This window comes from Astatotilapia calliptera, chromosome 3, assembly GCF_964374335.1.
Source record: "Astatotilapia calliptera chromosome 3, fAstCal68.1, whole genome shotgun sequence".
Lineage (NCBI taxonomy): Eukaryota > Metazoa > Chordata > Actinopteri > Cichliformes > Cichlidae > Astatotilapia > Astatotilapia calliptera.
The window spans coordinates 56,049,281-56,064,356 of NC_137424.1; the positions used below are offsets into that span (position 1 = coordinate 56,049,281).

Sequence of the window (15,076 nt, forward strand, 5' to 3'; positions counted from 1 at the left end):
GCCGCATTGAGACCAGGAGGCCCAGGTTCGAATCCTGCTCAAACCCACTACTGTCCTTAAAACAGGGGTTGACTAAGCGTAGATGTAAGTGACTTTGCAAAATGTCCCAAATTTAGCAGCAGTGGTGCTGAACATGTTGCTAACAGCTCCACATTTTCCTCCCTCTGTACCTGGGTAGTTCCTGCAGCACCAAAGAAGTCGTGGGGCGATCGTGGCTCAAGAGTTGGGAGTTCGCCTTGTAATCGGAAGGTTGCCGGTTCGAGCCCCGGCTTGGACAGTCTTGGTCGTTGTGTCCTTGGGCAAGACACTTCACCCGTTGCCTACTGGTGGTGGTCAGAGGTGGCGCCAGTGTCCGGCAGCCTCGCCTCTGTCAGTGCGCCCCAGGGTGGCTGTGGCTACATTGTAGCTTGCCATCACCAGTGTGTGAATGTGTGTGTGAATGGGTGGATGACAGGTTGTGTAAAGCGCTTTGGGGTCCTTAGGGACTAGTAAAGCGCTATACAAATACAGGCCATTTACCAAGTCCACCTGTCCCTCTCCTCACGTTGTTATGATTTCCTATTGATTTCCAGTTGTAGTTATGAAGCTAATAATTGGTGACATCCAATTTATTCTAAATTAGTAAGATGAGCAATGAGGTTGAACAAGGCACAAGCCTTAACCACTCAGGAGAGACAGAGCTTTTTGCTTTAGTTTTATTTTGACTTTATATTAAGACCGTCTATTCTTGTCTTGTGAATAAAAGAAACACACTGCTTAAGCACTCATGATAGTATATTTTGAAGGTGGATTTCAGTCCCTGACTATGTAAGACGACATGAATGAACGTACATTTCAAAATAAATCACAATGCATAACATGTAACTGGCTACATCTCATTGTTTTTATTTGACTTTTAGAGAATCAGAGGAGCGCCTGAGGAGTAGGTTTCAGTGTCGTGGTGGTACGCTGAGTAGGCCGTAGTAGTGCTGGAGGAATATGTTCGCCCGCTGTAATTTCTCATCTTTCTCGCCAGCTCGTCTGATGGTGTCTGCTCCGACACTTTCACCTCTGGAAAATCACTGCTCATGAAGGTGTTTGTCATGGTCTCGTTGCCACTGTCGGGGAGGGTCCCATCCCTCCTGCTGTTATGATGCTGCCCGGTCGACAGGTAGCCCTTGTTCCTTTTGCCCTTCCGCGTGCTGATGCGGATGACCCCGTGCACCAGCTTGCACTCGGCCTCTTGCTCCTCCAGGTTGTAGTCCTGAGCAATGCTGTAGATGAGCTCGCTGATCTCGTTGGTCTTGCAGGAGAAGGAGGAATCAGAGGTGCACTTGGCCAGCTGGTCAATCTGATGCAGGGCGTAAAGCTCCAGCAGCTTCTTGGTGATCAGAGAGTCAATGTCTTTGTCGCTCTGCTCATCCAAGTCGTAGTCCTCGTAGGATATAAGGCTGGTGTTGCTGACCAGCCGCTGGTTATCTCCTTTACCTGATGCGCGACCCCATTTGGGGTCAGCAACTGGGTACTTTACCTTCTGACCTGCTATGTGCACATCTGGGTAACGGAAACTGTCATTCAGGGGCAACCTGGGGGTCTTGGGCTGCTTATTATTGGGCTCCAAAGACATGCCAGGGGTTTTCACAGCTATGCCGTTAGGAGGTCGAGGGTCACCGACCGTTTTGGGGGTATGGTCTGTGGAGCTCTCGTTAACCCAGGGCTCCCAGGTGCCATAAAATCCACAGGTGAGAACAGAACAGATAAGAGCCTTACAGCTACTCCAGCCCATGGAGGCACAGGACTGCCTGCTGCTCGGCACGCTGTCTGCCGACCCCGGAATAAATCCTATTGTCTCTGAACCCCTTCCTGTGCCGTTTCGAGGGTGGCTTCTTCCTCGACCATACCTGCCCTCTGAATAGCGGGAGTGGTCACGTAGTTGCTCCCCATGAGGATCCTTGTAGGAGTCTTGGCTGGTTGTGCTGTCCCTGGATATAGTCCGGTTGGGTCGATGGTTGTCCGCCCTAGAGCAAGAGTTGGGGTACTTGTGGCGTGGAGCCCCTGTGCTGTGGCCAGGCATGGCTCAAAAAGCCTGGGAGAAAACAAAACCGCCTACAGATTTTTAGGTTTGTGTACTTCAGCAAAGTTTGCAAACCCAAAACAGAGTCCGGCAGTCTGAGGGGAAAAACACAGCTCAGCTCATCGGCGTCGTTTGTCTTTCAGTGAAAAGAGGGTGGGGGGTGGCAGGTAGGTTGGGGGTGTTATGAGTTTCAATGGCCACTTCTAGGTCAAGGTTTCTCCTTTTGTCACCCTTGCCTCAATGTATTCAATCCTCCTCTCCAGCGCTGTCAGCTTCTCGTTGAGTGTGGCCAAACGAGATCGACACGACATGTCAAACGAGTTAAGAAAGTCGGCGATCTTCTTGATGCTGCTCGTAATTACTTCTATGTACTCTCGATTCGCCCAGTCTTGGTGAATCTCTCTTTGCACTTGATCTTCCTGGCCAGCCATGTTGGACGAGTTGCAGTATGCCGCGGCCACTCGTTTTGATAGTCTCGATGCTACGAAGAAAAGAACCTAAGAGAAAATGTGGCCCGATCAGCTCAAAGCCTCGCTTATATTTCCGCAGAGCGCGCGGAGCTTCGTCACGCACCAATCGCAGAGAGGCTTGCGGCAGCGCGCAACATCAATGCACTTTTCTCCAATGAGCAGCACACACCGAGGCGGGGCGATGCTACACGTGGAGCCCGTCACCAATCACGAGCCGGAGCGGCACCGCGTCACAGCCAGTCACACACTATGAGAGCAGCGAGTCTCCTACATTTTCTGCTCTTATCACAGGGAAAGGAACGTGAGGAAGAATGGCACGAACCAAGCAGACCGCTCGCAAGTCTACTGGCGGCAAAGCCCCCAGGAAGCAGCTGACCACCAAGGCCGCCCGTAAGAGCGCCCCGGCCACCGGGGGCGTCAAGAAGCCCCACCGTTATAGGCCTGGTACCGTGGCTCTGCGAGAGATCCGCCGTTACCAGAAATCCACCGAGCTGCTGATCCGCAAGCTGCCCTTCCAGCGCCTGGTGCGCGAGATCGCTCAGGATTTCAAGACCGACCTGCGCTTCCAGAGACATCCAGCTGGCTCGCCGCATCCGCGGAGAGAGAGCTTAAGCTGCACGCTCTCCTACCAACAACGGCTCTTTTCAGAGCCACCTCACTCACACCAAGAGCTCGCTCCTTTATTCTTATTGTTAGTAGTGTCTTTAAAATTGAATCTTATGCTCACACTTCAATCTTCATGCTGTTTCTATTCCTGAAATTACAGTTGGCATCAACATGGAATTCACTGACTTCAGTTACGAAATTTATATTTATTAAAGTATTTTTCAAAGAAACCTGTTAGTCACTTGAACTCAAGTTCACTCATAAAATGTGTCCTTCATAATAATGTTATAGGCTATGCTAGGCTTTGGCCCACATCAGTCTGAAATTGTATGTAACCATAAATAACGTGTTTTGGAAACTAACTGCACAACAGGCAGCACTATTAGTTCTCTCAGTCTCCCACAGTAGCATTTCCAATTTTGATTGAAACTGTCAGAGAAAACGGCAGCCTCGAGCAGGCCAGGATATTGGTTTACAGAGGCTGTTAAAAGTATGTGTCTAACGTTAAAATGTTGGTGCCACAATAATTTCATCCTAATGGTGCTGACATATTCATAGGGTTCATTTTTGAGACAAAATATCATGAGGTAATCATGATTTTGCAAATATTCCACCTTGGCGTGCAGTTTGCACAAATTGTTTTAATAATGGTGTAGTGGTGGAGTAATGGTGATACAAGAATCACAGGTGAAGTTGGATGATGACTTGGTGGTTCATGACTGTATTTGAAGCACATGTGTGACTGCATGTATGTGGAATGGCTCACTGTTATTCATCAGGTGACAGAGGCAGCTCTGCCATGTTGTAGCTCGGACAGAGGTGATGATGATTTGGTGCTATAGATTAACTAGTATTTATTATCATGACAATTGTTAGGCTGCTGATGTAAATTGCTTCATTAGTGTATATTTGACAAAGAATCTGAATTGACATGTCTCACTTTTTATATGGCACGAATCCATGTGTTATTTTATCAGGTAGCAATATGTCCTAGTGCAGTCAGAGGGGAAGAGCCAGGCCCAAAGGTGAGGCACATCAAGCACACAATAATTTTAATCTGAGGATAAAACGCATGTACTGAGGCTGAAAGAAGCTTCAGTGCTCTCACAAGACTAAAAAGATGGCTAAGGTCAACAATGACTCAAATGAGATTAAACAATCCTGCTGTATGCCATGTCCACCAGGAGAGACTGGACAGTATAGATGTAAAACAAAGATGCCAGCAGTTTATCTCAGTTAACAAGAGGAGCAGGCGTGTGTTTGGCTCCTTCACATGCACATTGAGTTGTTGTGTGGGACACCAGTAGTCCATGTCTTTTGCTGTAACAGTAGTTCATGTTGAGAATAAAACATCCCAGCTCACTGATTTGATCGGGGCAATATTGTGCCTAAAATGTTGCATCGTTTTGCCGAGAGATCTTTTGTGGTAATCGTAGCTAAGTGGTTTTATGGACAAAAACCACCAGGTTATTCAGTGTTCCCTTAGTGCTAATGTGTTAGAGATGTTGGTGCACTATAACTGAAGTAATGTTGTTAAGTCCTTAAAGTCATATTCTTTTATTGTCATGACTGTATTTGAAGCTATTTTTATGTTTGTATGACACCTGATTGATATGGAATATGGCTGAAGTAAACTAAAGCCTAAAATACTTAGTCAGTCATTTGTTTAATATTAATTTAATATTATATAATTCACATATAAAACTATGAACTGTAATTTTAAATGATTTAAAAGCATGAAGAATAGCATATGTAGGCAAGTATATTTCTCCTTTTTTTTTTTTCTTTTTTTTTTTTTTCTCAAGAAGCGACAAAAAGGAAAAAAGGAACAGGGCAGAGTTCAGTGGTTGAATCATCCGTCCCCACCAATGCCAAAACCAAATCTACGCCCTTGCTATGTGTTGTAACCAATGACTATGATGTAACTGTACAAAGTGTGTCAGTCTTGTCAGCCCACTAGCCCAGACACCGACCAAACCCCTGCCCCAGATGGCGAACAGAGAACGGGGGTGTGTGAAGACCCCACGCCTCACTCCTCCCGCTCACTTATTGTGTTGATGCATGCACTGATCAGTGGTCTTTGATCAGTGGGTTTGGGTCAGTGGTGTTGATCAATGGTCATGAGAATTTGCATAATTATGATTAAGGAACTGACCTTCCAGCCCATTGTTCCTTCAGTGGGCTGGTTTCAGTCATTATGCAAATGTACTGTTTATAAGATTGGAAACCTGCAGTTAGCTGAGACTGATAAAGTCACTTGGATGAGTGACGAAACGTTTCTCCCACAAAACGCTACGTCCAGATGAACAGAATCAACTTTTGGAGATTTACTTTCCTGGATGATTGAGAATGCATCAAGACGATGCATGCTATTCTAACGTACATTTAAAACATGGGAGGGGCATGGTGCCATGCCTGAGGCTCAAACACAGGTGAATAAATTTGTTTATTATTTATTCAAATTCAGTTAATTCCGTTTTTTTTAAGACTCGGGTTTACTGTATATTGTCAGGATTATCTATGTACAGCTGACCAGAATCCATCAGATTCTGCAAACACAAATATGGTGTTGTGGCGATCGGGAGCTTAAAGCTTTACAGTCACAGGGGAAACCCGACTACGCCAACCTGGGAGTTTCACACAGACAGTATCTATAGATACTATGTACTATGCAAATGAACTATATAACTATAGTTAGTGCCTTCCTGTTCATTTACATAGTTTCTAAGGTTTGTAACACTTGAGCCAGAGCCGTGATTGGGAGTAAAATAACGAATTTATTGACAGCTATTTAAAACAGACATCAGAAGATGCAATCATGTATTTGCACATGTACTGTTAACTGATTCAGAGCCTGGATTACCAGTGGGCGAATGCATAAATAATCACGAACCACGGAATATCCCACCACCAGGGCACCCAGTCACCTCTACTTTAGGCCTTCAGAGTAAAAACACAACTTATTAATAGACCCGAAACGGGAAATCAAATACTCCTCTGTGGTTAATCCGACTCCACAAACATACCAGTAGTACGAACAGCCTTAATCAACCAAAAATAAATATAAATAAATAAATAAATGAATCAAAATAGCAGCTACTATTTATAGTCGGACCATACAATTTGATTGGCCACAACCGATGATTAGCAATGCAATGTTAATCACGGATTTCACCCAGCTCAAAAATCACATTTACACAGCATACAGCAGAGTCAAGTACACTTGATGTGTGGACTTTATAACAGTTTTTAAATTGTGTTGATAGGCACGTGAAACCAGAGTTATGATTATTTATATATATATATATATATATATATATATATATATATATATATATATGCAATGTTTGTGTAGGAGCCATAATTGAATGTATTGAATTTTGATGATCACTGGGTTTTTATTTGTTTGGTTGTTATGGGAGTCACGTGGGTGCTAGCGGTGACATAAATGGGCGTTGTCAGTCTGTCATTCACTGGGTTTTGATTTTGACAGAGAGGAGGGCTGGGTAGCCGTAGTTTTTGTTGACCGCTGCACTACATGTTTCGCTTCGTTATATTAGAGCCTGTGACGTTGTAAGAGTCTGAATCGGTCAAAGAAACTATAACCATGAGTGGAAGGGGCAAGGGAGGTTTTGTTGCCTGAGTTTATCCCTTCCCTTCTGCTTGTAGCCCTTGTGTTCTTGAACATGCCCCCTTATGTGCCTTTGCCCTATGCCTCTAAATTTGGCAATCTATGGGTAAGGTTGAAATATGGTGGAAGTAACGATCCACCCTCCCGCGATTATGTGGCGGAGGAACTCCTTTTCCAATCTTCTTGGGTAAATCCCCAGGACATCTATTCTTTCATTTCGTTACCCAATAGAAGAGAGTTTGAGCTGTGCTTCCTTCAAGAAGCCCCCTTACGACGGTTCTTGGAAATTCATCATACCAACTTAAATCACCCGAAGTGGAAGGAATGGTCTGTAGAATCTTCAGTCCAGCTAGAAGTCACAACAATTGTGGTGAAATTTTGGACAGGGAGAGTTCCAGACCAAGACATTGAGCTCTATCTACAAAGGTACTGTGGAGTCTTGCAACCTCCTGTGAAGCCGGCTGACAAATTCGGCTTATGGTACGGAGTAAGAAAATTCAAAGTACGAATGCGGAGAGATGGAGCAGGTCATATTGTTTCCATCCCTAACTCCATCTCTTTGGGCCCCTTTAATGGGCGTGTCATATATCCTGGACAGGCAAACAGATGTTTCGTCTGCCAAGCTTTAGACCACCAAGTAAGAGACTGTCCTACCTTTAAGTGCTGGAAATGCGGCGAGTTGGGTCATAAAGCTAAAGAATGCCAAAATGACAGCGAGTGTTCTCTATGCGGACTGAAGGGACACACCTTCTTTAAATGTCCCAAATCCTTTGCTAATATAACTAAAGCCTCCCAGCAGCCCTCCACGGGTGCTCTTCGCACGAACCCTCCAACCATCTCAGCGCTGTCAGTGACTTCAAATCCAGCCCCGCTACAGGAAAGGCCCGCACATGGAAATGTGTCCTTGATAAATCCATTGGCTGTCTCAGATGCTGCCTCAGGACAAGAACCTGGCAGTCGTAACACAACAAATCTTCCGGGAGTAACGGAGCCGCAGACACACAATAACAACATAAAAGAGGATTTGACGCTTTCAAGACAACCCGAAGAAATGGCAGTTGGAGGTGGAGAGGAACCGGGAGACCAATCCTTCTCACAAACCTCTGATGTGGAATGTGAGAGCGATGACGAGCGAAGAGAAAGCGAGGAAGAAAATTCATCTGAAAGCTATCTAAGTGCAAGTGATAGTGAAGAATCACCCATTTCGACTTCTGTGGAGATTTCTCCTACAGATGATCCTGCAGGACAAGATGACGTGGATCCACAAATGGGGATTTTTCCTAACAAACAGCATCCTGCGATGAAGGAATTGGTCAATGAAACAACGACAGGAGGAAGGAAAAGAAGTGTCTCGATGGCGTCTTATGGCAGAGATAAAAGAAAAGACGATCGATCCAGCCCTCCGCAAGGTACTGTTTGAATTTACAATGTTCCCTCCCTCTACTGAATAACCCTCCTACTACATAAATATGAGCATTCTTAAAATAATAACATGGAATGTTAGAGGGTTACAATCAGAAAGACTAAGGAAGAAGAAAGTGCTTTTTCTGCAAAAACTGGACTATGACATATTATGCCTACAAGAATTAAGATTGAAAACCAAGGAAGATGTTGAAGAACTGATTAAATTATGGGGTCCAAGCCACTCAGTAGTCTCAATAGGGGAAGATAGTGCAGACGGGGTGGGCTTTTTCTTCAAAAACACTCATGTGAACATCATAAAGAAAAGAGATATAATACCAGGACGGCTGTTACTTGTTGATTGCCATTATGGTGGTCAAAAATTTCGGTTAATTAATGTGTATACTGCACCAGAAAGAACAAAGAAAATGCAATTGCTAAAGAAAATGAGACATTTGTTGGAATGTGGGTTTAATATGGTTACGGAAGAGAATGATAGGATTGCTAGTACGATTTTCAAAGAGTCCAGGGAAGGCAAATTACTTACACAAATATGTAATGACGCATCTCTTAGGGATTTATATAGGATCTTAAACCCTCAGACAATTCATTTTACAAGGTTTGACTCATCCTCTAAAACTAGAATAGATAGGATTTATATATCTTCCGAGATTGTAGCTTTAAGATATAATGATTTCGTAACTGATTTCTCTGATCATAAGGTAGTCAGAGCTACGATTTTGTGTGGCACTGACCCCCCTTCCACTTATTGGAAATTAAATACGAGCTGTCTAAGTGACGGGGCACTAGTTTCGGAATTAAAGGTAGAAATTGTGAAAGTTTTGCAACTTAAAAAACTCACAACATCTGATATACAATTGTGGGAGATACTGAAAGAACGGATGCGAAATTTTTTTAAATTTAAATGTAAAGAAATAAATTATGCAAAAAATATAAAGTATAACGAACAAGTAAATCAATACATATTGTTGAAGAATAAAAAATTTAGAAAAGAGGATGAAGAGAACCAGATTGAAGAACTTAGAGTTAGTATTGAAAAAGTAAATAATGAAATATTATTTAACATACAAAAATCAATGGGAGGTGATATAAATGGTAATAAAGATTATATGATTGGTGCTAACCAAAAGAAACGTAATAATGAGTTCATTTCTTCTAAGAGATGAGGGAGGAAACTCCTTCGTAAAAGAAAAGGCGAGTTATCAGAAGGCTATGTGCCCATATGTTCTCTCCGTTATCTACAAAAACAAGTGCAGTAAAATATTTGTTAAGTAAAATAGAGCCTCTGGACTCCATCCAATATACCTCACTTTTAGGAAATATTACTAAAGAGGAGGTAGAATGTGCGATCAGTCAGTTAAACATAAACAAAACCCCTGGTTTAGATGGACTTCCGTCCGAATTTTATAAAATAGTTGTGAATGAAATATCCAAATTTTTAGCCACTGTCTTTAACGAAGGCATGCATGAGGGAACTTTGGGTGACTCCTTTTATAATGGATTAATGTGTTTGCTATATAAGAAAGGGGAAAGAGATAATATAAATAATTATAGACAATTGACAATAATGAATGTTGATTACAAAATATTTGCTAAAATAATTATGAATAGGTTTGAAGAGGTATTAGACAAAATTATAGAAAAAGAGCAAACATGTGCAATAAGAGGTCGTCTGATGTGGGATAATTTATGTACTCTGCGTGAAATAATTTACAGTAGAAAAGACACAGATTTTTTTATTTTAAGTCTCGACCAAAGGAAAGCTTTTGATTACATCTCCCACTCTTATTTGTGGGAAGTAATGAAAGCATATAATATGCCTGAAACCTTCATCTCCATGATTAAAGTATTATATAAAAAATCCCTTGTCCAGATTAAAGTAAACGGAAGACTGACCGAACCCTTCCATGTCGAATGTGGAGTGAAACAAGGATGTCCTTTAAGCGCAGCCTTATATGTTCTGGCAATAAATCCGTTACTTAAAACAATCAATAGTGATAGCCGTTTTACTGGATACATCCTAAATGACACCTACAAGGTGACTGCCCTTGCTTATGCGGATGATGTCTCTGTAATTATTAAAGATCAAAAGGAGCTATCAATACTTAAGGATTTGCTAACAAAATACGAACAAGCTTCTGGTGCTAAGCTAAACCAGGAAAAGACCGAAGGAGTTTGGTTTGGACAAAACTTAAAAGAACCTGTAATTGATTTAAAAACTAACAAGGAGATGAAGATTTTAGGTATCTGGATTACTAAAAATGATCCATGTCTTTTGAATTGGAAAAAGAAAGAGAGTGAAATAGAAAACGAAGTAGCTAAATGGGACAATAAAAATACAAACTATAAAGCGCGTGTGAATATCGTGAAAACACATGTAGTCTCAAAGTTGTTGTTTCTGGCTACTGTCTTTCCCCCTCCTCACAAAACTGTTATTAAATTAAGTAAATTGTGTACCAAATTGATTTGGGGGACAAACCGCGAAGTAACACAGAGGAAATTAATGTATAAAGGAAAAGAAAATTGAGGATTAGGAGCGCCAGATCTTAGCGTTAATTTGATGATTCCTTTTCTAAAAAATGTATATAGCGCATTTGAACGAAGCACCCACTGGATCCAAGGGAAGGAATCTTTGTGGAAAAAAAATGAAAGGGAGAGCCCGAACGGGAGTACCATACTTTAAACTTGTGTTTGGGGATCTTGTGGATCAGTGGAAATTGGATGACTTAAATCTTTTACAATTAAATTCAAAACAGATATATAATAAAATCAATCTAAAAAAAAATGAAGGTATGATACAATATAAGGCTGTGGAAAAAGAAGAAAATCAGAAAATAGTTAAAAACATATATGACAAAGTAATATCCGAGAACATGAGAGATACAGTGTGGCTTATCTCTGTCGGACGTCTCCCAGTAAGAGCTGTGGTTCTGTGGAGTTGCTTCGTTACCACTAAGAAATGCCCTATGGAGAATTGTGATGAAGACGAAACTCTTGATCATCTATTGATATCGTGTTACAGGACGGTTGAAATAAGAAGGAGGATGGAAAAACTAGGTTTTAATATTGAAAATAATATAAAATCAGTAAGATATGGTTTGTTTAAAGAAAAGGTGAGTGAAAATAAAAGAAGATTGTTTTGGTTGGTGATGTGTACTATAAATGTCCACATATGGAAAACAAGAGCTAAATGTGTTATAGAACAAAAAATGATAAGTAGTTTCACCGTATGTAAAAACATTGTCACTGAGTTGAGAAGAAGAAAAACGAGAGATATGAAATTAGGAAATGATTTGCCGTGGGAGCTTTTATTTTTGTAATATGTAAAATAAGATGTGAATAATTTGTGCATGGTGCTTGTATTATGTGTATTTGTAATTGTGAATTTGATATTTAAATAAAGTGATTTAAAAAAAAAAAAAGAAAGAAAGAAAAGGAAGCCACATTGTGCATTAGCGCTGAGATACTTCAAAAGGACACACTGAACGGAATGGAATGGATGTTGGTTAAATGTGCAACGTTTTGGCTGCGCTCTTGGAATGATGTCTGCGCTGCGTCTTATTAATTATGCTGCTTGGATGACGTTTAAATGGACAATTAAAGTGCCGTTACGTTGAAAGGATTTTATGGTCAAAGTCTATTGTGGCTTCCAGTGGATATGTTTTAATGGATGATCCCTTTGTGACTTTTACCCCCTGTGTGCCCCTCTGTGTATCTGTGAGCCCTCGTTTCTCCTCGTGTTTTATTCCACGTTTTCCCCAGCCCGTTATGTCTGTGCTCTCCCCGTGCTCCCTCTCTCCTCCTGTCTGCGCCTCTGTGTACTTCCTGTTTTACTTTGACAGTCTCCCGTCAGTATGTGTCATGTTGTGTTGCTCCTGCCCTGTCTCGTTATGATTATCTGTGTCAGCTGTGTTCCCCATGTGCTCCCACCTCCCTCGTTAAATCTCTGTGTATTTATGTCTGCGTCTCCCTCTGTTCAGTGTCACATTCTCCCTCATTCATGGCCGTGTGTTTCTCTGTGTGCTAGTGTATTGCTTCCCAGTGTAGTTTCTTATCAGTTTGTTTCGTCGTTTCCCTCCAGCAATAAAGCTGTGTTATTGGGCATCTAACACGTATAATACATTATTGTGGTGTATGTCTCCCTATACTAATTGGTGCCAGAGTGAAGCAGCCTCCTGTTCCTCGTCATTACTTGCTTTAGCATGTGATACCTCACAATCATCCCTATTAAACCGGTCTTCCAACCCAGTTGTTACTGAAACATTAAAAATTTGACACTTTGGTTGGCTCACCCTCCCTCTTGCAATCCGATCTGCCACAATCACTTATTTGTTCCAGCAAAGATTGACTTAAGATTCTCTGTTTTAGAACATAAAGGTACTGATGATCTATACTTAAATGAGGTTTTTGCAAGTTTTAACGAACTAGTTACTTGCTTTAATTTCATTAAATCCGATTTTATACGGTACTTCCAGGAGCCAAAACTTTGTTAAAGGGTAAAAACTAGCTTCTCCACCTAGTGAATCTCTTTTAAACAGTACCAAGATGAAATGGGAGTCAGAACTCCATATGAGTTTTTCTGAGTTGTTGTGGGATGGAGCGGTAGGGGCCATTAATTTGTCTTGTAGTTGCGCCAGACTTTCATTAATACAATTTACAGTTTTCCACAGATTACACTTCTTTACACAGTAAAGAAAAACTGTCAACATTTTACCCAGATAAATTTGATGATAAATGTAACAGATGCTCACAGATACCTTGCAATCTTACTCATATGTCCTGGGCGTGCCCTAGGTTGTCTGAATTTTGGCATCAATTCTTCAAAATAATTTCAGATACATTGGGTATAAAATTGATTCCGACTCCACATATCGCTATATTTGGAAAACCACCAAATAACCTTCATACTACAACTATTCAAAATAACCTTATGGCCTTTGCTTCTCTCATCGCTAGAAAAATAATTTTGTTGTTGTGGAAATCATCTCAGCCACCATTAATTAAAGTCTGGTTATAGGATATCTTAGGACTCTTAAAATTGGAGAAGATAAAATTCTCCATCAGAGGCTCATCCAATAGATTTTTTTTTTTTTTTACTCACTGGAAACCATTACTTAAATACTTAGAAAAGTAGAACTCTCTCTGTAGTCCACCATATGACAGTGTACAAATTGTTCTGCTATTCCCGGCAGTGGCTGTTCTACCTTATAAGAATGCTTTATTTAAAGATATTCCAGCATTATTAATTTGTTTCAACCGCTGAGCAGGGATTCAGTAATATTAATATTGTTACTACTCTTAATATTTAAGATTTATCAATATTTATTAATGTTAATATTAAACTATAAGGATACGCACTACTATCTTATTGTTGATTTCTTGTTCTTTCTTTTTTTTGTATATTTTGTATGGGTTAATTCATTTCCTCTGTAACATATTCATTTTTACATTATTGGGAGGGAGTGGGGGTATTCAGGTACTCATCCCATTTATGTTTTTTTTTTATATGCTATAAAAAAGAAAAAGATCATTTCTATATGTACCTATGTGTATTATGACAGTTTGGTATTGAAAAATAAAAGAAAACAAAGTGTAACCGGTTTTCCTTCCTCTGTGTCTGGCCATGACTGATTAGTCCCAGCTGTGTTCACACCTGTTACCCATCTCCTCGTTATCCTTCATGTGTGCCCTCTGTTCTTTGTCATGTTCTCCATAGTAGCTGTGCCATAGAGTGTCTTTCATGTTCTCTCAGTTATATCTGGTTATGAGTGCTTCAGTTGCCAAGATCTGAGTTCAAGTTTATCTTTTGTTTGCTTCTTTTAGTGTTTTGTCTTGTACTTTGCTTTATGTAATTACTATATCAAAAAAAGCTGCCTCTTTAAGTTAATATTGTCTCAGAGTCCTGTATTTGGCCCCTACTCAAGCCTCCAGCACAGCTCACCATGACACTTAAACTGTGTTTTGTCTGCTAAGCTGATCTTGAATGATCAACTCTCACAACCAATTTGGTCTTTTATAATTACAACAAAATAAAAGTCCTGCCAATGTCACAAAAAAGGAGGGAGAGATACCTGATAAAAATCAGTTCTGCCCAAATTTCATTAGAACATTGACTTTGCGACAAGAGGGGACAGCATGTTAGACCTTGTTTACTCAAACATTCAGCATACAAGGCTTCACCCCTCCCCCAGATTGGACAATCTTAAAAACACCACTGATCTATGCATCAAAACTACAAAAATCACCCGAGTGCCAAAGAAGTGCCACTGTTTCCTGCTTCAATGACTACCGGCTGGTGACACTTACACCCATCATCGCAAAGTGCTTTGAGAGGCTGGTATTGAGGCACATGAAAACTCACCTTCCACCAAATCTGGAGCTGCTACAGTTTGCCTACTGCCCAAACCGCTCCAGAAATCATGCCATCTCGTCTGCTGTTCACCATTCTCTCTCCCATCTCAACAAAAAGGACACGTATGCCAGATAGCTGTTTAATGACTTCAGCTCAGCATTCAACACTGTCATTCCCCAGAGGCTGGTAAAGAAGTTGGACCTACTGGGAATAAACATCACTCTCTGCAACTGGATCTTGGACTTCCTAACTGACAGGTCCCAGTCTGTCTCCATAGGAAATAACACAGACTGAGTACAGGATCACCACAGGGCTGTGTGCTTAGTCCACTGCTGTTCACCTTGCTAACACATGACTGTACTGCACAGTACAGCTCAAATCACATGATCAAGTTTGCAGATGACACAACAGTGGTGGGTCTCATCACCAACAACAATGAGTCTAAATACAGAGAGAAGGTACAGCAGTCTGTCTTCTGGTGTGGTTCCTGCAAGTTTCAAACATGCACTAGTGCAGCCACTGCTTAAGAAACCTGGCCTTGA

At 41.3% G+C, this 15,076-nt stretch overlaps 1 protein-coding gene across 1 annotated transcript; it reads right to left on the reverse strand.

Moving 5' to 3' along the window:
• Positions 1-863: 863 nt before the first annotated feature.
• On the reverse strand, positions 864-2,059 carry LOC113018195 (keratinocyte differentiation factor 1-like). Its single transcript, XM_026161257.2, has one exon. The coding sequence runs from the start codon at positions 2,051-2,053 to the stop codon at positions 896-898; it is 1,158 nt and encodes a 385-aa protein (XP_026017042.2). The 5' UTR covers positions 2,054-2,059; the 3' UTR covers positions 864-895.
• Between the last annotated feature and the right edge of the window lie 13,017 nt (positions 2,060-15,076).

Bases quoted from the DNA above. Each gene is read 5' to 3' on its own strand.
- LOC113018195 (XM_026161257.2), bottom strand. From the start codon at position 2,053: ATGCCTGGCCACAGCACAGGGGCTCCACGCCACAAGTACCCCAACTCT.